General features: G+C 43.8%; 2 protein-coding genes across 2 annotated transcripts; both read right to left on the minus strand.

Annotated features, from left to right (window-relative positions):
- Nucleotides 1-4,728: 4,728 nt before the first annotated feature.
- Nucleotides 4,729-6,924, minus strand: LOC308240660 (disintegrin and metalloproteinase domain-containing protein 21-like; the record flags this gene model as incomplete). Its single annotated transcript, XM_080688744.1, has 1 exon — nt 4,729-6,924. One exon carries the CDS (start codon nt 6,922-6,924, stop codon nt 4,729-4,731), a length of 2,196 nt encoding a protein of 731 aa, XP_080544870.1.
- Nucleotides 6,925-16,163: 9,239 nt separating this feature from the next.
- Nucleotides 16,164-18,359, minus strand: LOC308240661 (disintegrin and metalloproteinase domain-containing protein 21-like; the record flags this gene model as incomplete). Its single annotated transcript, XM_080688745.1, has 1 exon — nt 16,164-18,359. The coding sequence occupies one exon, from the start codon at nt 18,357-18,359 to the stop codon at nt 16,164-16,166; it is 2,196 nt and encodes a 731-aa protein (XP_080544871.1).
- Between the last annotated feature and the right edge of the window lie 1,721 nt (nt 18,360-20,080).

Below are 20,080 nucleotides of genomic sequence, written 5' to 3' on the forward strand. Positions count from 1 at the left end.
AAATTTAAAATAATTAAGGCTTGATGTAGTTTACTTACAGGAGATTTCTTCACTATTTCCCCTTATTTTGTTTTCTAAGTTGGGATTTTAGAGGCCCTTGAGGCAGATGTAACATGCAAAGGGGACATTCCTTGATAATCTGTTTTTTCTCCCATAGTAATTTCTAGGCCACATTTAGGGAGTTTCTTTTAAAAACCTTTTTCTTTCTTTAAAACAGAGGAACAAACTTGGTTGCTTTTCAGAAATACCAGTAGGAGAGAGATATGCTAGCCAATACTGCAATGCATACATATCAAGTAAAAGTAACTCTCTTTCTACTTATGGTGTCTTATTAATGGTGAGATTTAATGTTTGAATAATAATGTTTAGTTTACTTTGTAAATAGCAGCAGATGAGATTTTAAAATTTCTCCTTTCTATTAAGCTTAAAATTTACCTTTAAACAGCATTCTTTTTGGCTAGAGCTCACTTGCATATGTATGCAAGTTTTACTTTGGACTTTGTTAGACCCAATTGCTTATAAAATATTGGCTTCGCATGTAACTGAGTTTATATGAGACCTTGATTAATTGTGAAAAGCTAATTTATTAAGTAATTAAAATATGTATTTCTATTGAAAAAGTAAAGTAAGCAAACTTATACATTTGACCTATGAAGTACAAATGCTACTCCATCCCTCAGCCTATCTAAAGAGCAGGCTGTTTGAGGCTTTCTGTTTTAAAATTCCATTGCTGAATAATCTGGTTTTGCTTAAGAAGTATTCAGCATCTTTGTCTTGCCCTCCCATAGAGGTTGAGACTTTTATAGCATTTAAAATATATGTATACAAATAGAACACAGTTATTAATTTTTATTTGATAAAGCTTCCCACATGATTTCAAGTATATTAGATCAGCCTAATTTAGTTCAAAAATATTTCTTTTGAAAAGAGAGTAGCCCTAACTGGTTTGGCTCACTGGATAGAGCGTCGCCCTGCAGACTGAAAGGCCCCAGGTTCAATTCCAGTCAAGGGCATGTACCTTGGTTGCAGGGCACATCCCCAGTAGGGGGTGTGTAGAAGGCAGCTGATCCATATTTCTCTCTCATCGATGTTTCTAACTCTCTATCCCCATCCCTTTCTCTCTGTAAAAAAATCAATAAAATATATATTTTTTAAAAAATGAAGAAGAAGAAGAGAGTAAATCCTTGAATCACTTCTGGGCCCTTAAAATGTCCCAAAGCTATTTCTTGGTTAAAGTCTTGAAATTTAACTTGGAAAGACTATCAAATATACACTGAGTGGCTAGATTACTATGATCTCTGAACATATAATAATCTGGCCACTCAGTGTACTTATGTATAAGGGAAAGCTTGCAAATCTTGATATGTCAAGGGACCAGGAGATAGTGGCCCCCAGCCTCTGGCTAGTAAGTCCTCTGCTTCTTGCTAACTACCCACAATGCAGTTCTTATATATGGAAACACTTATTTTAAAATGCCAACTCTGTGGTCAGTCTACACTGAGTGGCCAGATTATTATGTGTTCAGAGATCATAATAAACTGGCCACTCAGTGTATATAACCCAAAAATTATATTATATACTTTCTGTAATTATTCTAAAAGAGATTAATTAAATTTAAACTGGTTTTTATATTAAAAATTTGGTTTAGCACTAACCGGTTTGTCTCAGTGGATAGAGTGTTGGCCTGCAGACTCAAGGGTCCCAGGTTTGATTGCGGTCAAGGTCATGTACCTTGGTTGCAGGCACAGCCTCAGTACAGGGTAAGCAGGAGGCAGCTGATTGATGTTTCTCTCTCATCAATGTTTCTAACTCTCTCTCCCTCTTCGTTCCTCTCTGTAAAAATTCAATAAAATATATTTAAAAAAAATTTGGTTCAGACCATAGAATTAATCCTCCTTTTTAAATTAGGCCAATAAAATATTATATCCTACATTGAAATTTTACTACATGTAGTACATATAAGGACCACAATATATATTTTGAACTACTATTTCTTTTCTAGGAAAATACTGTTAACAACAAAAAAAAACAGAAAACATTGAAACCTGTTAAAAATTTTTGTGATTTTATTTGAGCCAAACTGTCGACATATGCTGGGAACCAGAACCTCAAGGAATTGAGATAATGCTCCGGAAAATGGATGGTTACATCTGTATTTATACATTGCAATCAAAGGAAAGGGACGTAGGTGAGTTATATGAAATTCACTGGTGATAGATTAAGGAGGTGGGATAAAGCAAAGTAGGGAAACCTCTGGGATAGGGTAAAAAGGGAAATGATGGGCATGGGCTTCTTTTATAGAGATGGATACAGGATACTTTAATGTAATTAACAATTGATGATTCACTTGAAAACAATCACAATGAGGGAATGTCCGGGGTGCCATTTGTGGTGCCCTGAGGGCTCCAGGTGGGGGCGAAGCGGGGGGGAAACGAAGTTACAAGTTACCCAGACATCTCACAGGTATGTTATCTTAAAGGCAAAAAGACAAATGGCTCAGTAAAGATCTAAGTTGATCTTTGTCAGGGAAAATATTGGCCTAGGACAGCCCTGGGCAAACTACGGCCCGCGGGCCGGATTTATATCCGCCCATTCAGTAGAAGGAACAACCTCTCAATCTTCCAGAGGCTCCTTGTAATGCCCGCGGACGCGTCCCCCGACATACCCCTGGGAATGCATAGACACGTTATCGTGGTGATATAGAGAGACACGCCCCTGAAGAGCACAGTATCAGAGCATTAGCTAAAAAGGAGACCGACAACACTGTTCCCACTGAAGTTGATGTTTTAAAGACCAAAAACCTTTCAACCCAGTCTACATTGCCATCTACAGCTACGTCCCCGGCATAATTTGGAAGTTGCACTAAAGAAAATGTTTAATTTACTGTTTACACATTTTGTTCTTTTCTATTTGTTTTAGTTTTAAATTATTTTATTATATTTAAGTTTAATTTGAAAGTTTAGTTTTAAATTATTTTATTATATTTAAGTTTAATTTAATTTAATTTTGTACCTTTCCTTTGTTAGGCAATTTTATTTTGCCTTTGCCATCTTCAATATAAGGTATGTTATTGTGCTATGATTCCTCCATTTTTTGAAGTTTCAAATTATAATAATTAGTGTTTACATTCTTCTTGTTAAAATGTTTGAGATGAATAAAACTATTGAAATAATAAAAAAAAAAAAGTACCCTTTTATGTAATGATGTTTACTTTGAATTTATATTAGTTCACACAAACACTCCATCCATGCTTTTGTTCCGGCCCTCCGGTCCAGTTTAAGAACCCATTGTGGCCCTCGAGTCAAAAAGTTTGCCCACCCCTGATACAGGATAGTTTTTCATAATTAACAGTTGGCAATTAACTTAATAAGAACAACAATGAGAGAATGTGCTGGTGATATTTGTTGTTCCCTGAGGGGTCTGGGGGTGGGAAAAAAAGGAAAGTTACAAGTTATCCAGTCATTTCACCAATACTTTATCTTAGAGGCAAAAAGACAAATGGGTTCAGTAAAGATCTAAGTTGATCTTTGTCAGGGAAAATATCAGCCTAGGACATGACTACCCACCATAACCTGTTTGTAGTTAAATATTTAATTTTCAGACAAACTTTTGTGGCTATTTTAAGTCTTTGAGTTTGTACAACCGCAATGCAGGCCTTCCCTGAACTAATCAGGTTAGCATATAGCCTCTTTTGTACACACCACCACCAACACCCAGGTCCACCAATTTGTGGGAATTTTGGCTTTTAAATCCCACATGATGTTCCTGTGTTGCATGGAGGAAATTTCTAATTTTAAAGTGTTTAGGTAAAATTATACTTTCATCTGTTCATGTCCGGGAAAACTATGAAGACACAGAGGAGGAAGGTTTCTAGCCCCACAGGCCTGTGGGGAAGAGGGTGTTGGTGCCTCCCCAGGACTCAGCTCACACTCACTGCTGCTCTCTGCAGTGCACAGGGGGGAGGAGAGGCCCACATGTGCAGGCTCCCCTGAGGCCAGAGTCAGGTGGGCCACTTCTTCCTCCTTTCTGACCGAATGACACTGACTGGTCCGCCTCCACACAGGGAAGGGTGCTCTCCACTGGGCTCAGCTGTCACTACCAAACAAGGAACCCTCATTCTCAGCCCACCCACCCAGCCATGCCCTGTGAAACAGTCAGGGAAGGTGGGGGCTGGGGGGGGAGCACACCATTGCCCTGAACCCAACCTGTTTAGAGAAAGAGACCTTACCTAGAGACTGGGGGGACACTCTGTGCTCAAGAGCATGACTGTGAGGAACTGTCAGGAATTGGTCCTAAAGAAACCTGTGGCCACTGTCACTAATCCTGTTCATAGCAGTTGGATCCCCCACATTATAAACACTTTAGGTAATTATAATTTTAGGAAAGTATAATTTTACCTAAACACTTTAAAATTAGCGCAAGGTCAGCTGCTGACCAGGTCTCCTGTTCAGACCCAAGTCTCAGGCTCACTCAGGGCTCTCACACACCTACAAGAACTGCACAGGATCCCAACGTGCGGTGCTCAAGCTTTATTGCAGAGGCTGGCCAGTGAGCTGTCAGAGAGAATGGTGTGAAAACATCCACGGTGCGCACCCTGGATGTGGGGCAGGACCCCTGCAGCCGCTCAGAAGTGTGGGCTTGAGCTCTGCCAGCCGGTTATGGTGACTTTTTTCAGGTGTTTCTTCATGTTGCCTGAGTTGTACAGGGGTCCGAAGGCTGACTTGATGTTTACTCTTGAACTTCCACTTCAGTGACTGTAGTGGTCTGGACAGTTCTCACATTTGTGGCTACACCGAAGAGGAATGCAGCTATGATGGCAAGCAAGCGACCAAAAGCGACTCTCAAATACACCAGTGACATAGGACTTGTCCTCACTGTTCGAGTTCTTCTTGGCGGGGGTCCACTGTCCACACTCCCTCCAGCACCAGTGTTTATACACAGGGGAGGGTCCGAGCCTATATGGCAATGGCAGTTTCCTTGGTTGTTGCACACACCCCTGTAGTTGCATTTCGAAGGGGGGCAGTTGTAGTTTAAGTCTGCCATGGAAGTATTGCAGAAGCCCTTATAACAGAAGATTTTTTCAGCACAGGGGGTACCAGTTTTCACAACACCAACGTCGATTGCTTCTGTTCCACGGTGTGTTCCAAGTCCAAAACACCAGTGGTTTCCTATGAAAGACTGATGGAAAGCCACGTGTTCCTGAAGCCGAGGCATATAAGTGACGTTGGTACATTGCAGGCGTGCACACAATGCGTGAGCTAAATCACAAGCGCTTGGATTGAACACATGAGAAATTTTACAGTGTCCGAATCGGTTTCCCCTTATATTCATGAAGTAGCAGTTCTCTGGAGCGTGCACTGCCTCTTCCCCAAAGATCTCCTTGCAGTGTACATTGCGGTCCGTACAATTGCCGTGATAGCAGTAGCTGTCCTCAGTGCACGGGGTTCCATCTTGCAGATAAAAATTCCCGGGGCAGCTCGTTTTCTTCCCGACGCAGTACTCCGGAAGGTCACAGATGTTCTGGATCGGTCTGCAGAGAACCCCCGCGGGCGTGTAGGTGCAGTTTGTGCAGCATATTTCGCTGTTACAAATGCTTCCAGGCGTGAAGCTGCAGTCAGTTTTACAGCAGCTGTTGCTATAGCACTCCTTGAAGGATCCACAGTCACACTGCTCTTTGTCTTCCACCACAGAGTTTCCACATCGAGTGACTGTCAGGCTTTCGTTGACATGGACAATGTCAGTTAAGTAGACGCATTCTGCATGGTCAGCACTATAGGAGTTTTGTAGGTGTGACACGGAGCAGTTGCTAAAGGCATCTGTCAACACAGGGTACCTGCTCATGATGCAGGTGGTCCTTCGCTGGCAAACACAAAAATCTCCATCGATATACAAACCCATTGTTCTCCCAACTTGCTGGGTGGCTATAACCGCCAACAATAATACATGTCTGTACAGATGACCCACATAGACCAGACTGGTGTGAAAGCACAAACTGTTCATAACGGGATTGAAATTAAGTTCATGGGGTGCATCTTTAAGCACCATCAAGCCTGAATAGGGCCGAAAAGGAGTAAAAATGTTTTTCTGATAATTCTGAGCAAATGGACCACTCGGCACGTAAAAGTTGTTCATAGCAGTTGGATCCCCCACATTATAAATGACCATGATGCCGATGTAGTACCTTATGTCAAGGCCTCGGAACATGGAGTCCATTAAACTCCCTAGATATACTAGGAATTTGATGTTTTCTGACATATTTCTGTACAGAGTATAAATGGATTTGGAACTCATGAGGCAGGCTTTCAGGTTTCCTTTGTGGGATGAATAGAGTTTACTGCTGACCCTGGAGGCTGCACTGGTGTTCACTTTGGAGAGCAGAGGGTGCCTCTCTGCCTTGTATCCCAGCATGGACGTGGGTCCTGTGGCATTGGTGTCGGCTACGATCTGAGAAACGATGTGCTCAAACCTCTGGGAATCCTTGAGGGGTTTGATTTCATAGGCCAGGTCGTCCACCTTCATGATGCCTTCCAGGCCCCCATAGCACGTGTCCACGGTGACCATGGAGAGAGGGACGTCCTCCAGGTAGCCCAGGTAGTAACAGTCGAGAGGGAAAAAGGGGTAGTCCACCTGCAAGGCCCCCTGGTCATCCTGAGTCATCACCACCAGCTGTCCAGGCCAAAACAGTCTCTTGCGCCGCATGTGGAGGACGTGTCTCTGGCCCCCAAACCTCAGGCTGTAGGAGAGCCAGCCGGCTGCCAGCGCGGCTTTGCCATGGTGTAGCTCCTTCCTGGGAATCACCACCTCGGAGGAGATGTAGCGCCAGGAGGGACGACCTTGAGAACACTGGGCGGGAGCCAGCAACACCCAGAGCCCAAGCAACAAGAGGGGTGTCCTCAGGGTGACAGGACCCCCTGCCAGCCTCATGCCCTTGGTGGGGAGAACCGTTAATGGGAACGGAGAGAGGGAGGGTCCTCAGTGAAACCTGGTCCCCACCATCTGCTGTGGCCACTTCCTGCCAAGGGCATAGTGACAGAAAACCCACCCTGGCTGGGTCTGCTGAGGTAACAATGACAGGGCGTGGCAGTGGGTGGGGCTGGACATGCATTCAGCTGGGGTGGAAGGAGGGGAGGTGAGAGGCGGGTCTAGGGAAATAAGAGAGAAGGAAAAAATGTTGGCCAAATAAGCAAAAGTGTCCTATACCTCATCCTGGAGCCAAACTGGAAATACAACTACTTCTGAGAACATGCACCTGGAAATGAGGAATGAGACACAGCTGAGGAGACCATTTGCAACAAGCCATGGCAGAGGGCACCTGGAGATCAGTAGGGAAAGGGGATGTGGTTTTGAGAAGGGTGGTGGGACAGCGGGACGAGATGCAGAGGAGGAAACTGTGTTGCACCAAAACTGGGTCCCTAGCAGCAGTCATAACAGCCTACTGGGAAAAGGAAAAGCCACAGGCGGCTGGCTGCTGGGGAGTCTGGACTTAAGACCACAGCCGGGAAAGGCGAAAGGCGGCCTCAGCAGCATGATGCTCTGGGGAGAGAAACACAGTGTTGCTGTTATTTTGGTTTTGTTTTGTCTTTGCTTTTATTCTCTAAACACAGAACACTGACTTTGCAATTGCAAACACTCGCCCAAGCCTTTGGCACACGGAGAGAGGCACAGACTGTTGTGGAGCGAACGCAAGTTAACGCCACTGGAGTCCAGACCAAATTAAAATTTAGGGAGCCTTTATTAGCCGGCTGGGCGACTGCTCTGCCATTCTCCATGCAGGGAGTCCACATAGCAGCCCCGACCCTTTGTGCAGGACCACTTTGAAGCACATTAACCACATCCTGTTTTTGCAGAGCAAGCAACCCAAGACAAAACAGTTTTTCCTAAGCAACGTCAGGATCATGCCATTGATGACCATGTTATTCACAGGGTCATCCTGTTCTTCAGAAAGCTGACGGTGTTCTATGAAAAAAGGCCTACGTGCTGGGAAGGGGCCATGAGACCGCATCCTACTCCATTTCTCCTCTTTTCTTTTTCTTCACTATTCGTTTTTTTTTTTCTTTCTCTTCTCCTAATTTTTTCAACTTGTTTCACTTCCTAAATTCAGGCCTATCTGCTCTCTCCTCTAGTCTCCCTTTTTAATTTTTTTTAATTCTTTTTAAAACATTTTTTTTCTAGTCCTCTAATTTCCTTTTCTCTCCTCTATTCTAAACTGTGGTTCTTCCCCTATTCATCCAATTCCATAACCTCATTTTCTCTATTTAAACTCTGCATCTACAGATTCTAATCCCCCCACACTTTTTTTCAGGGTATTTTTTGTTTACCCTTTTTGGTTTATTTGTGTGTTTTGTTATATTTTCTCCCCGTAATCTTTCTTTTTGGCCCCCTCACTATCAACTGACTCTCTTTCCTCTTTAATAATCCTCTTTTCTCTGGTGGTCACTTTTGTTAGGGATATAGGTGTCTTGTGTACATTCATGTTCTGTTCCTTCTGAGTTGTGTCCTGACATGTTGTATTTTGTGTGCTGTTCGATCAGTGCCTCCACAATGGCTGGCACAATGTGGTAGGGAGCAAGCCACATAATCAGACACCCTGTGATGAGAGTCCATCTACAAATTGGACAATAACATTCAAGACCCAAATACATCAGGAGAAACCAATATTTCAAAAAGGGGTCCTCTATAGAACACCCATCCCAGGAGACCCGTGAGACTGCACCACTGGGTCCCACAAAACATCTACTATATAAGACAAATTCAAAAAATCTTGGTGGCTTAGCAGTTTGATCTAATACATCAAACAATTACAAAGGAACATCAAAATGGGGAGGCAAAGAAACAACCCCCAAATGAAAGAAAAAGAGGAATCACCAGAAAAGGAACTAAATGAAGTGTAGGCAAGCAATTTGTCAGAGAAAGAATTCAGAGTAATGGTTATAAGGATGCTCAGATGACTGGATGAGAAATTCACCAACATGTGTAAGAATCAAGAGAAAAAGAAGCATGACATAGCTGCAATAATGAACACAATGGAAGATTCAACAGTAAAAGAAGCAGAGGACTGAATCAGTGAGTTAAAAGACAAGGTAGAAAAAAAAACCCAACAACCAGAGCAGCAACCGGAAAAAAATTGAAAAGCAGGAGGAGAGTCTAAGGCAGGGGTGGGCAAACTTTTTGACTCGAGGGCCACAATGGGTTCTTAAACTGGAACGGAGTGCCGGAACAAAAGCATGGATGGAGTGTTTGTGTGAAATAATATAAATTCAAAGTAAAGGAGCGGAGGGGAGAGCAAGAGAACCCTCCGCTCTTTCGGCTCCGAGGGCCGGATAGAACAGCCGAACGGACAGGATCCGGCCCGCGGGCCGTAGTTTGCCCACGGCTGGTCTAAGGGAACTCTGGGAAAACATGAACTGGAACAACATATGCATAATAGGGACTCCAGAAGGAGAGGGAGCAGAGCAAGAAATAGAAAACCTGTTTGAAGATATAATGACAGAAAACTTCCCTGACTTTGGAAGAAAAAAGTCACATAAGTCCAAGAAGCACAGAGCCCCAAACAAGATGAACCCCCCAAAAAACAAACCAAGACACTTTATAATTAAATTGGCAAATGTCAATGACAAAACAAGAATCTTAAAAGCTGACAGAGAGAGACAGAAAGATGCCTACAAAGATCTCCCATTAGACTATCAACGGATTTCTCAGCAGAAATACATCAGACCAGAAGGGAATAGAATGAAGTATACAAAGTGATGCAAAGCAAGGACTGAATCCAAGAGTACTCTATTCAGCCAGGCTATCATTCAAAATTGAAGGTGAAATCAGGAGCTTCACAGGAAAACAGAAGGCTAAGGGAGTTTATAAGCACCAAGCCAAAAATGAAAGAAATGCTAAACGGATTGTTGTAAAAAGAATAGAAAGGGAATAGGGAACATGGCATTAAGAATAAAAATGGAAACAAACCAGTACCTATCTCTATCATAAAAATCATGGCAGAATGACCAAAGACTGATCACCAGGAGGCTGAGTGCGCAAGCACCGGTGGGGACTTGACACCAGTTGTGGGTGGGTAGGGCTGTGAGCGAGGCTGCACATGCGGGTGGGTGGGGACACGAGCGCGGCGTGTGGGGGGAGCTGGTGGGCGGGGCTGCAAGCACAGCGAGACTGCGTGGGTGAACGGGGCTGCATGATTTTACACGTTGGTATTCTAACCAATAATAACATTAACTGTAAATGAATCAAATACTCCAATAAAACAACATAGGGTAGCTGAATGGATAAGAAAACATGACCCCTATTATAAGCTGTCTATAAGACATCCACCTTAGAGCAAAAGACTCACACAGCCTGAAAGAGAAGGGATGGAAAAATTTTTCAGGCAAACGTAAATGAAAAAAAAAAGAAAGCTGGGGTAGCAATACTTATATCTGACAAAAGAGACCTCAAAGTGAAGGCCATAACAAGAGATAAAGGAGGAAGGAAGATGGCTGCCGACGGGAAGGCAGACTGCAAGATAATGAGCGAGTGAGAGAACGAAGGGAGTGTGTATGGTCCCATGGGGAGTGTTTGTTTGTGAGTGAGGGACAGCTACACTCCAGGGGACTGTGAGGGATTGCCAGACAGGGTTCCCCTGACTGGGCTACCTCCACTGCTGCTGGGATCCCTCCCGGAGTGACCGGCTTTGACGCGGAGATCACGCCATATTGAAGGGGAGAGTGGATGTTGTCGAAAACCTGAAAATCCCAGGAATATACGACAACGGCACCCAGCGAACAGCTGCAAACCGGGGAACACTGGTCCCCAAGTGGCAAGAGCAAGCAGTTTCAGAGGAGCTCTACCTCCTCAAGGAAAGGTCAGATTTCGCCTGGGATAAGGTGAGGTCTGTGGTCTGGGCAGGAAAGAGAAACATGCACTGCAGGTCCATCCTTCACTGGCTTTGTCCAGAGCAACCTGCACCAACACACAGCTGATGACTGCTAGCATGGCAAGGAGTCTTTACCATCATCCCCCATCTCTGGACTGTTTCTCCTCTGCCTTGTCAGCGTGTTGCTTGGGTCTACTGCTATCTGTGGTTGGAATAGTCTGGTAGGTTCCTCTCTAGGAACCATGTTGAATGTTCCTTGCAAGAATCCACACGGATTTGGAGGAGTTTTCTGGAAATACACACGCAAATCCTCAACCATAGGTTAATAAAGGGACCCGTCCATAAACCAGACTCAGGATCTTTCCATTTAACCAGTCCATTTTCCTTTGGCTTATTCTGACACCAGTGTAATTCCATGGGTATCTTGCCATCAGCATTACAAGTGAAAAATTTAAAATAATTAAGGCTTGATGTAGTTTACTTACAGGAGATTTCTTCACTATTTCCCCTTATTTTGTTTTCTAAGTTGGGATTTTAGAGGCCCTTGAGGCAGATGTAACATGCAAAGGGGACATTCCTTGATAATCTGTTTTTTCTCCCATAGTAATTTCTAGGCCACATTTAGGGAGTTTCTTTTAAAAACCTTTTTCTTTCTTTAAAACAGAGGAACAAACTTGGTTGCTTTTCAGAAATACCAGTAGGAGAGAGATATGCTAGCTAATACTGCAATGCATACATATCAAGTAAAAGTAACTCTCTTTCTACTTATGGTGTCTTATTAATGGTGAGATTTAATGTTTGAATAATAATGTTTAGTTTACTTTGTAAATAGCAGCAGTTGAGATTTTAAAATTTCTCCTTTCTATTAAGTTTAAAATTTACTTTTAAACAGCATTCTTTTTGGCTATTGCTCACTTGCATATGTATGCAAGTTTTACTTTGGACTTTGTTAGACCCAATTGCTTATAAAATATTGGCTTCACATATAACTGAGTTTATATGAGACCTTGATTATATTGTGAAAAGCTAATTTATTAAGTAATTAAAATATGTATTTCTATTGAAAAAGTAAAGTAAGCAAACTTATACATTTGACCTATGAAGTACAAATGCTGCTCCATCCCTCGGCCTATCTAAAGAGCAGGCTGTTTGAGGCTTTCTGTTTTAAAATTCCATTGCTGAATAATTTGGTTTTGCTTAAGAAGTATTCAGCTTCTTTGTCTTGCCCTCCCATAGAGGTTGAGACTTTTATAGCATTTAAAATATATGTATACAAATAGAACACAGTTATTAATTTTTATTTGATAAAGCTTCCCACATGATTTCAAGTATATTAGATCGCCCTAATTTAGTTCAAAAATATTTCTTTAAGAAGAGAGTAGCCCTAACTGGTTTGGCTCACTGGATAGAGCGTCGGCCTGTGGACTGAAAGGCCCCAGGTTCAATTCCAGTCAAGGGCATGTACCTTGGTTGCAGAGCACATCCCCAGTAGGGGGTGTGTAGAAGGCAGCTGATCCATGTTTCTCTCTCATCGATGTTTCTAACTCTCTATCCCTATCCCTTTCTCTCTGTAAAAAAATCAATAAAATATATTTAAAAAAAAAAAAAAAGGAAGAAGAAGAAGAAGGAAGAAGAGAGTAAATCCTTGAATCATTTCTGGGCCCTTGAAATGTCCCAAAATTATTTCTTGGTTAAAGTCTTGAAATTTAACTTGGAAAGACTATCAAATATACACTGAGTGGCTAGATTACTATGATCTCTGAACGCATAATAATCTGGCCACTCAGTGTACTTATGTATAAGGGAAAGCTTGCAAATCTTGATATGTCAAGGGACCAGGAGATAGTGGCCCCCAGCCTCTGGCTAGTAAGTCCTCTGCTTCTTGCTAACTACCCACAATGCAGTTCTTATATATGGAAACACTTATTTTAAAATGCCAACTCTGTGGTCAGTCTACACTGAGTGGCCAGATTATATTATGTGTTCAGAGATCATAATAAACTGGCCACTCAGTGTATATAACCCAAAAATTATATTATATACTTTTTGTAATTATTCTAAGAGATTAATTAAATTTAAACTGGTTTTTATATTAAAAATTTGGTTTAGCACTAACCGGTTTGGCTCAGTGGATTGAGTGTTGGCCTGCAGACTCAAGGGTCCCAGGTTTGATTCCGGTCAAGGTCATGTACCTTGGTTGCAGGCACAGCCTCAGTACAGGGTAAGCAAGAGGCAGCTGATTGATGTTTCTCTCTCATCAATGTTTCTAACTCTCTCTCCCTCTTCGTTCCTCTCTGTAAAAATTCAATAAAATATATTTAAAAAAAATTTGGTTCAGACCATAGAATTAATCCTCCTTTTTAAATTAGGCCAATAAAATATTATATCCTACATTGAAATTTTACTACATGTAGTACATATAAGGACCACAATATATATTTTGAACTACTATTTCTTTTCTAGAGAAAATACTGTTAACAAAAATAAAACAAAACAAAAAAAAAAACATTGAAACCTGTAAAAAATTTTTGTGATTTTATTTGAGCCAAACTGTCGACATATGCAGGGAACCAGAACCTCAAGGAATTTAGATCATGCTCCGGAAAATGGATGGTTACATCTGTATTTATACATTGCAATCAAAGGAAAGGGTCGTAGGTGAGTTATATGACATTCACTGGTGATAGATTAAGGAGGTGGGATAAAGCAAAGTAGGGAAACCTCTGGGATAGGGTAAAAAGGGAAATGATGGGCATGGGATTCTTTTACAGAGATGGATACAGGATACTTTAATGTAATTAACAATTGATGGTTAACTTGATAACAATCACAATGAAGGAATGTCCGGGGTGCCATTTGTTGTGCCCTGAGGGCTCCGGGTGGGAGCGGGGGGGCTGGGGCGGGGCAGGGGGGGGGGGGCTGGGGGAAATGAAGTTACAAGTTACCCAGACATCTCACAGGTATGTTATCTTAAAGGCAAAAAGAAATGGCTCAGTAAAGATCTAAGTTGATCTTTGTCAGGGAAAATATGGGCCTAGGACAGCCATGGGCAAACTATGGCCCTCGGGGCTGTTCTATCCGGCCCATGGAGCCAAAAGAGCGGAGGGTTCTGTTGCTCTCCCCTCCACTCCTTCACCAGCAGCAGTGTTAACATGGCATCGTCAGGAAACACGGCCACAGCTCCTTCTTCTGAGTGGGCGGATTTATATCCCCATTCAGTAGAAGGAACAACCTCTCAATCTTCCAGAGGCTCCTTGTAATGCCCCCGGACGTGTCCCCTGACATCACCCTGGGAATGCGTAGACACGTTGTCATCTTAGTGATGTAGGGAGACACGCCCCTGGAGAGCAAGCACAGTATCAGAGCATTAGCTAAAAAGGAGACCAACAACACTGTTCCCACTGAAGTTGATGTTTTAAAGACCAAAAACCTTTCAACTCAGTCTACATTGCCATCTACATCTATGTCCCCGGCATAATTTGGAAGTTGCACTAAAGAAAATGTTTAATTTACTGTTTACACATTTTGTTCTTTTCTATTTGTTTTACTTTTAAATTATTTTATTATATTTAAGTTTAATTTAAAAGTTTAGTTTTAAATTATTTTATTATATTTAAGTTTAATTTTAATTTAATTTTGTACCTTTCCTTTGTTAGGCAATTTTATTTTGCCTTTGCCATCTTCAATATAAGGTATGTTATTGTGCTATGATTCCTCCATTTTTTGAAGTTTCAAATTATAATAATTAGTGTTTACATTCTTCTTGTTAAAATGTTTGAGATGAATAAAACTATTGAAATTAAAAAAAAAGACCTTACCCTTTTATGTAATGATGTTTACTTTGAATTTATATTAGTTCACACAAACACTCCATCCATGCTTTTGTTCCGGCCCTCCGGTCCAGTTTAAGAACCCATTGTGGCACTCAAGTCAAAAAGTTTGCCCACCCCTGATACAGGATAGTTTTTCATAATTAACAGTTGGCAATTAACTTAATAAGAACAACAATGAGAGAATGTCCTGGTGATATTTGTTGTTCCCTGAGGGGTCTGGGGGTGGGAAAAAAAGGAAAGTTACAAGTTATCCAGTCATTTCACCAATACTTTATCTTAGAGGCAAAAACACAAATGGGTTCAGTAAAGATCTAAGTTGATCTTTGTCAGGGAAAATATCGGCCTAGGACACGACTACCCACCATAACCTGTTTGTAGTTAAATATTTAATTTTCAGACAAACTTTTGTGGATATTTTAAGTCTTTGAGTTTGTACAACCGCCATGCAGGCCTTCCCTGAACTAATCAGGTTAGCATATAGCCTCTTTTGTACACACCACCACCAACACCCAGGTCCACCAATTTGTGGGAATTTTAGCTTTTAAATCCCACATGATGTTCCTGTGTTGCATGGAGAAAATTTCTAATTTTAAAGTGTTTAGGTAAAATTATACTTTCACCTGTTTTACATGACATTGTACAATGTCATGTCCGGGAAAACTATGAAGACACAGAGGAGGGAGGTTTCCAGCCCCACAGGCCTGTGGGGAAGAGGGTGTTGGTGCCTCCCCAGGACTCAGCTCACACTCACTGCTGCTCTCTGCAGTGCACAGGGGGGAGGAGAGGCCCACATGTGCAGGCTCCCCTGAGGCCAGAGTCAGGTGGGCCACTTCTTCCTCCTTTCTGACCAAGTGACACTGACTGGTCCGCCTCCACACAGGGAAGGGTGCTCTCCACTGGGCTCAGCTGTCACTACCAAACAAGGAACCCTCATTCTCAGCCCACCCACCCAACCATGCCCTGTGAAACAGTCAGGGAAGGTGGGGGGTGAGGGGGGGAGCACACCATTGCCCTGAACCCAACCTGTTTAGAGAAAGAGACCTTACCTAGAGACTGGGGGGACACTCTGTGCTCAAGAGCATGACTGTGAGGAACTGTCAGGAATTGGTCCTAAAGGAACCTGTGGCCACTGTCACTAATCCTGGGACAGGTGACCACAGCGCAAGGTCAGCTGCTGACCAGGTCTCCTGTTCAGACCCAAGTCTCAGGCTCACTCAGGGCTCGTACACAACTACAAGAACTGCACAGGATGCCAACGTGCGGTGCTCAAGCTTTATTGCAGAGGCTGGCCAGCGAGCTGTCAGAGAGAGTGGTGTGAAAACATCCAGGGTGAGCACCCTGGATGTGGGGCAGGACCCCTGCAGCCGCTCAGAAGTGTGGGCTTGAGCTCTGCCAGCCTGTTATGGTGACTTTTTTCAGGTGTTTCTTCATGTTGCCTGAGTTGTACAGGGGTCTGAAGGCTGACTTGATGTTTACTTTTGAACTTCCACTTCAGTGACTGTAGTGGTCTGGAGAGTTCTCACATTTGTGGCTACACCGAAGAGGAATGCAGCTATGAGGGCAAGCAAGCGACCAAAAGCGACTCTCAAATACACCATTGACATAGGACTAGTCCTCACTGTCCGAGTTCTTCTTGGCGGGGGTCCACTGTCCACACTCCCTCCAGCACCAGTGTTTATACACAGGGGAGGGTCCAAGCCTATATGGCAATGGCAGTTCCCTTGGTTGTTGCACACACCCCTGTAGTTGCATTTCGAAGGGGGGCAGTTGTAGTTTAAGTCTGCCATGGAAGTATTGCAGGAGCCCTTATAACAGAAGATTTTTTTACCACAGGGGGTACCAGTTTTCACAAAACCAACATCGATTGCTTCTGTTCCACGGTGTGTTCCAAGTCCAAAACACCAGTGGTTTCTCCAGAAAGTCTGATGGAAAGCCACGTGTTCCTGCAGCCGAGGCATGTAAGTGACGTTGGTACATTGCAGGCGTGCACACAGTTTGTGAGTGGGATAACAAGCGGTTGGATTGAACACATGAGAAATTTTACAGTGTCCAAATCGGTTTGCCAGTAAATTCATGCTGTAGCAGGATTCTGGAGCGTTCACTGCCTCTTCCCCAAAGATCTCCTTGCAGTGTACATTGCGGTCGGTACAATTGCCATGATAGCAGTAGCTGTCCTCTGTGCACGGGGTTCCATCTTGCAGATAAAAATTCCCGGGGCAGTTCGTTTCCTTCCCGACGCAGTACTCCGGAAGGTCACAGATGTTCTGGATCGGTCTGCAGAGAACCCCCGCGGGCGTGTAGGTGCAGTTTGTGCAGCATATTTCGCTGTTACAAATGCTTCCAGGCGTGAAGCTGCAGTCAGTTTTACAGCAGCTGTTGCTATAGCACTCCTTGAAGGATCCACAGTCACACTGCTCTTTGTCTTCCACCACAGAGTTTCCACATCGAGTGACTGTCAGGCTTTCGTTGACATGGACAATGTCAGTTAAGTAGACGCATTCTGCATGGTCAGCACTATAGGAGTTTTGTAGGTGTGACACGGAGCAGTTGCTAAAGGCATCTGTCAACACAGGGTACCTGCTCATGATGCAGGTGGTCCTTCGCTGGCAAACACAAAAATCTCCATCGATATACAAACCCATTGTCCTCCCAACTTGCTGGGTGGCTATAACCGCCAACAATAATACATGTCTGTACAGATGACCCACATAGACCAGACTGGTGTGAAAGCACAAACTGTTCATAACGGGATTGAAATTAAGTTCGTGGGGTGCATCTTTAAGCACCATCAAGCCTGAATAGGGCCGAAAAGGAGTAAAAATGTTTTTCTGATAATTCTGAGCAAATGGACCACTTGGCACGTAAAAGTTGTTCATAGCGGTTGGATCCCCCACATTATAAATGACCATGATGCTGATGTAGTACCTTATGTCAAGGCCTCGGAACATGGAGTCCATTAAACTCCCTAGATATACTAGGAATTTGATGTTTTCTGACATATTTCTGTACAGAGTATAAATGGATTTGGAACTCATGAGGCAGGCTTTCAGGTTTCCTTTGTGGGATGAATAGAGTTTACTGCTGACCCTGGAGGCTGCACTGGTGTTCACTTTGGAGAGCAGAGGGTGCCTCTCTGCCTTGTATCCCAGCATGGACGTGGGTCCTGTGGCATTGGTGTCGGCTACGATCTGAGAAACGATGTGCTCAAACCTCTGGGAATCCTTGAGGGGTTTGATTTCATAGGCCAGGTCGTCCACCTTCATGATGCCTTCCAGGCCCCCATAGCACGTGTCCACGGTGACCATGGAGAGAGGGACGTCCTCCAGGTAGCCCAGGTAGTAACAGTCGAGAGGGAAAAAGGGGTAGTCCACCTGCAAGGCCCCCTGGTCATCCTGAGTCATCACCACCAGCTGTCCAGGCCAAAACAGTCTCTTGCGCCGCATGTGGAGGACGTGTCTCTGGCCCCCAAACCTCAGGCTGTAGGAGAGCCAGCCTGCTGCCAGCGCGGCTTTGCCATGCTGTAGCTCCTTCCTGGGAATCACCACCTCGGAGGAGATGTAGCGCCAGGAGGGACGACCTTGAGAACACTGGGCGGGAGCCAGCAGCACCCAGAGCCCAAGCAGCAAGAGGGGCGTCCTCAGGGTGACAGGACCCCCTGCCAGCCTCATGCCCTTGGTGGGGGAGAACCGTCAATGGGAACGGAGAGAGGGAGGGTCCTCAGTGAAACCTGGTCCCCACCATCTGCTGTGGCCACTTCCTGCCAAGGGCATAGTGACAGAAAACCCACCCTGGCTGGGTCTGCTGAGGTAACAATGACGGGGCGTGGCAGTGGGTGGGGCTGGACATGCATTCAGCTGGGGTGGAGGTGGGGGAGGTGAGAGGCGGGTCTAGGGAAATAAGAGAGAAGGAAGAGGAAGGAAAAAATGTTGGCCAAATAAGCAAAAGTGTCCTACACCTCATCCTGGAGCCAAACTGGAAATGCAACTACTTCTGAGAACATGCACCTGAAATTGAGGAATGAGACACAGCTGAGGAGACCATTTGCAACAAGGAATGGCAGAGGGCACCCGGAGATCAGTAGGGAAAGGGGATGTGGATTTGAGAAGGGTGGTGGGACAGCGGGACGAGATGCAGAGGAGGAAACTGTGTTGCACCAAAACTGGGTCCCTAGCAGCAGTCATAACATCCTACTGTGAAAAGGAAAAGCCACAGGCAGCTGGCTGCTGGGGAGTCTGGACTTAAGACCACAGCCGGGAAAGGCGAAAGGCGGCCTCAGCAGCATGATGCTGTGGGGAGAGAAACACAGTTTTGCTCTTATTTTGGTTTTGTTTTGTCTTTGCTTTTATTCTCTAAACCCAGAAAACTGACTTTGCAATTGCAAACACTCGCCCAAGGCTTTGGCACAGGGAGAGAGGCACAGACTGTTGTGGAGCGAACGCAAGTTAACGGCCACTGGAGTCCAGACCAAATTAAAATTTAGGGAGCCTTTATTAGCCGGCTGGGCGACTGCTCTGCCATTCTCCATGCAGGGAGTCCACATAGCAGCCCCGACCCTTTGTGCAGGACCACTTTGAAGCACATTAACCACATCCTGTTTTTGCAGAGCAAGCAACCCAAGACAAAACAGTTTTTCCTAAGCAATGTCAGGATCATGCCATTGATGACCATGTTATTTACAGGGTCATCCTGTTCTTCAGAAAGCTGACAGTGTTCTATGAAAAAAGGCCTACGTGCTGGGAAGGGGCCATTAGACCATATCCTACTCCATTTCTCCTTTTTCTTTTTCTTCAGTATTCGTGTTTTTTTTCTTTCTCTTCTCCTAATTTTTTCAACTTGTTTCACTTCCTAAATTTAGGCCTATCTGCTCTCTCCTCTAGTCTCCCTTTTTAATTTTTTTTAAACCTTTTTAAAACATTTTTTTCTAGTCTTCTAATTTCCTTTTCTCTCCTCTATTCTAAACGGTGGTTCTTCCCCTCTTCATCCAATTCCTTAACCTCATTTTTCTATTTAAACTCTGCATCTACAGATTCTACTCCCCCCCACTTTTTCTCAGGGTATTTTTTCTTTACGCTTTTTGGTTTATTTGTGTGTTTTGTTATATTTTCTCCCCGTAATCTTTCTTTTTTGCCCACTCACTATCAACTGACTCTCTTTTCTCTTTAATAATCCTCTTTTCTCTGGTGGTCACTTTTGTTAGGGATATAGGTGTCTTGTGTACATTCATGTTCTGTTCCTTCTGAGTTGTGTCCTAACATGTTGTATTTTGTGCGCTGTTGGATCAGTGCCTCCACAATGGCTGGCACAATGTGGTAGCGAGCAAGCCACATAATCAGACACCCTGAGATGAGATTTCACCTACAAATTGGACAATAACATTCAAGACCCAAAT

Source organism: Plecotus auritus (genome assembly GCF_963455305.1).
Source record: "Plecotus auritus genome assembly, contig: SCAFFOLD_44, whole genome shotgun sequence".
Lineage (NCBI taxonomy): Eukaryota > Metazoa > Chordata > Mammalia > Chiroptera > Vespertilionidae > Plecotus > Plecotus auritus.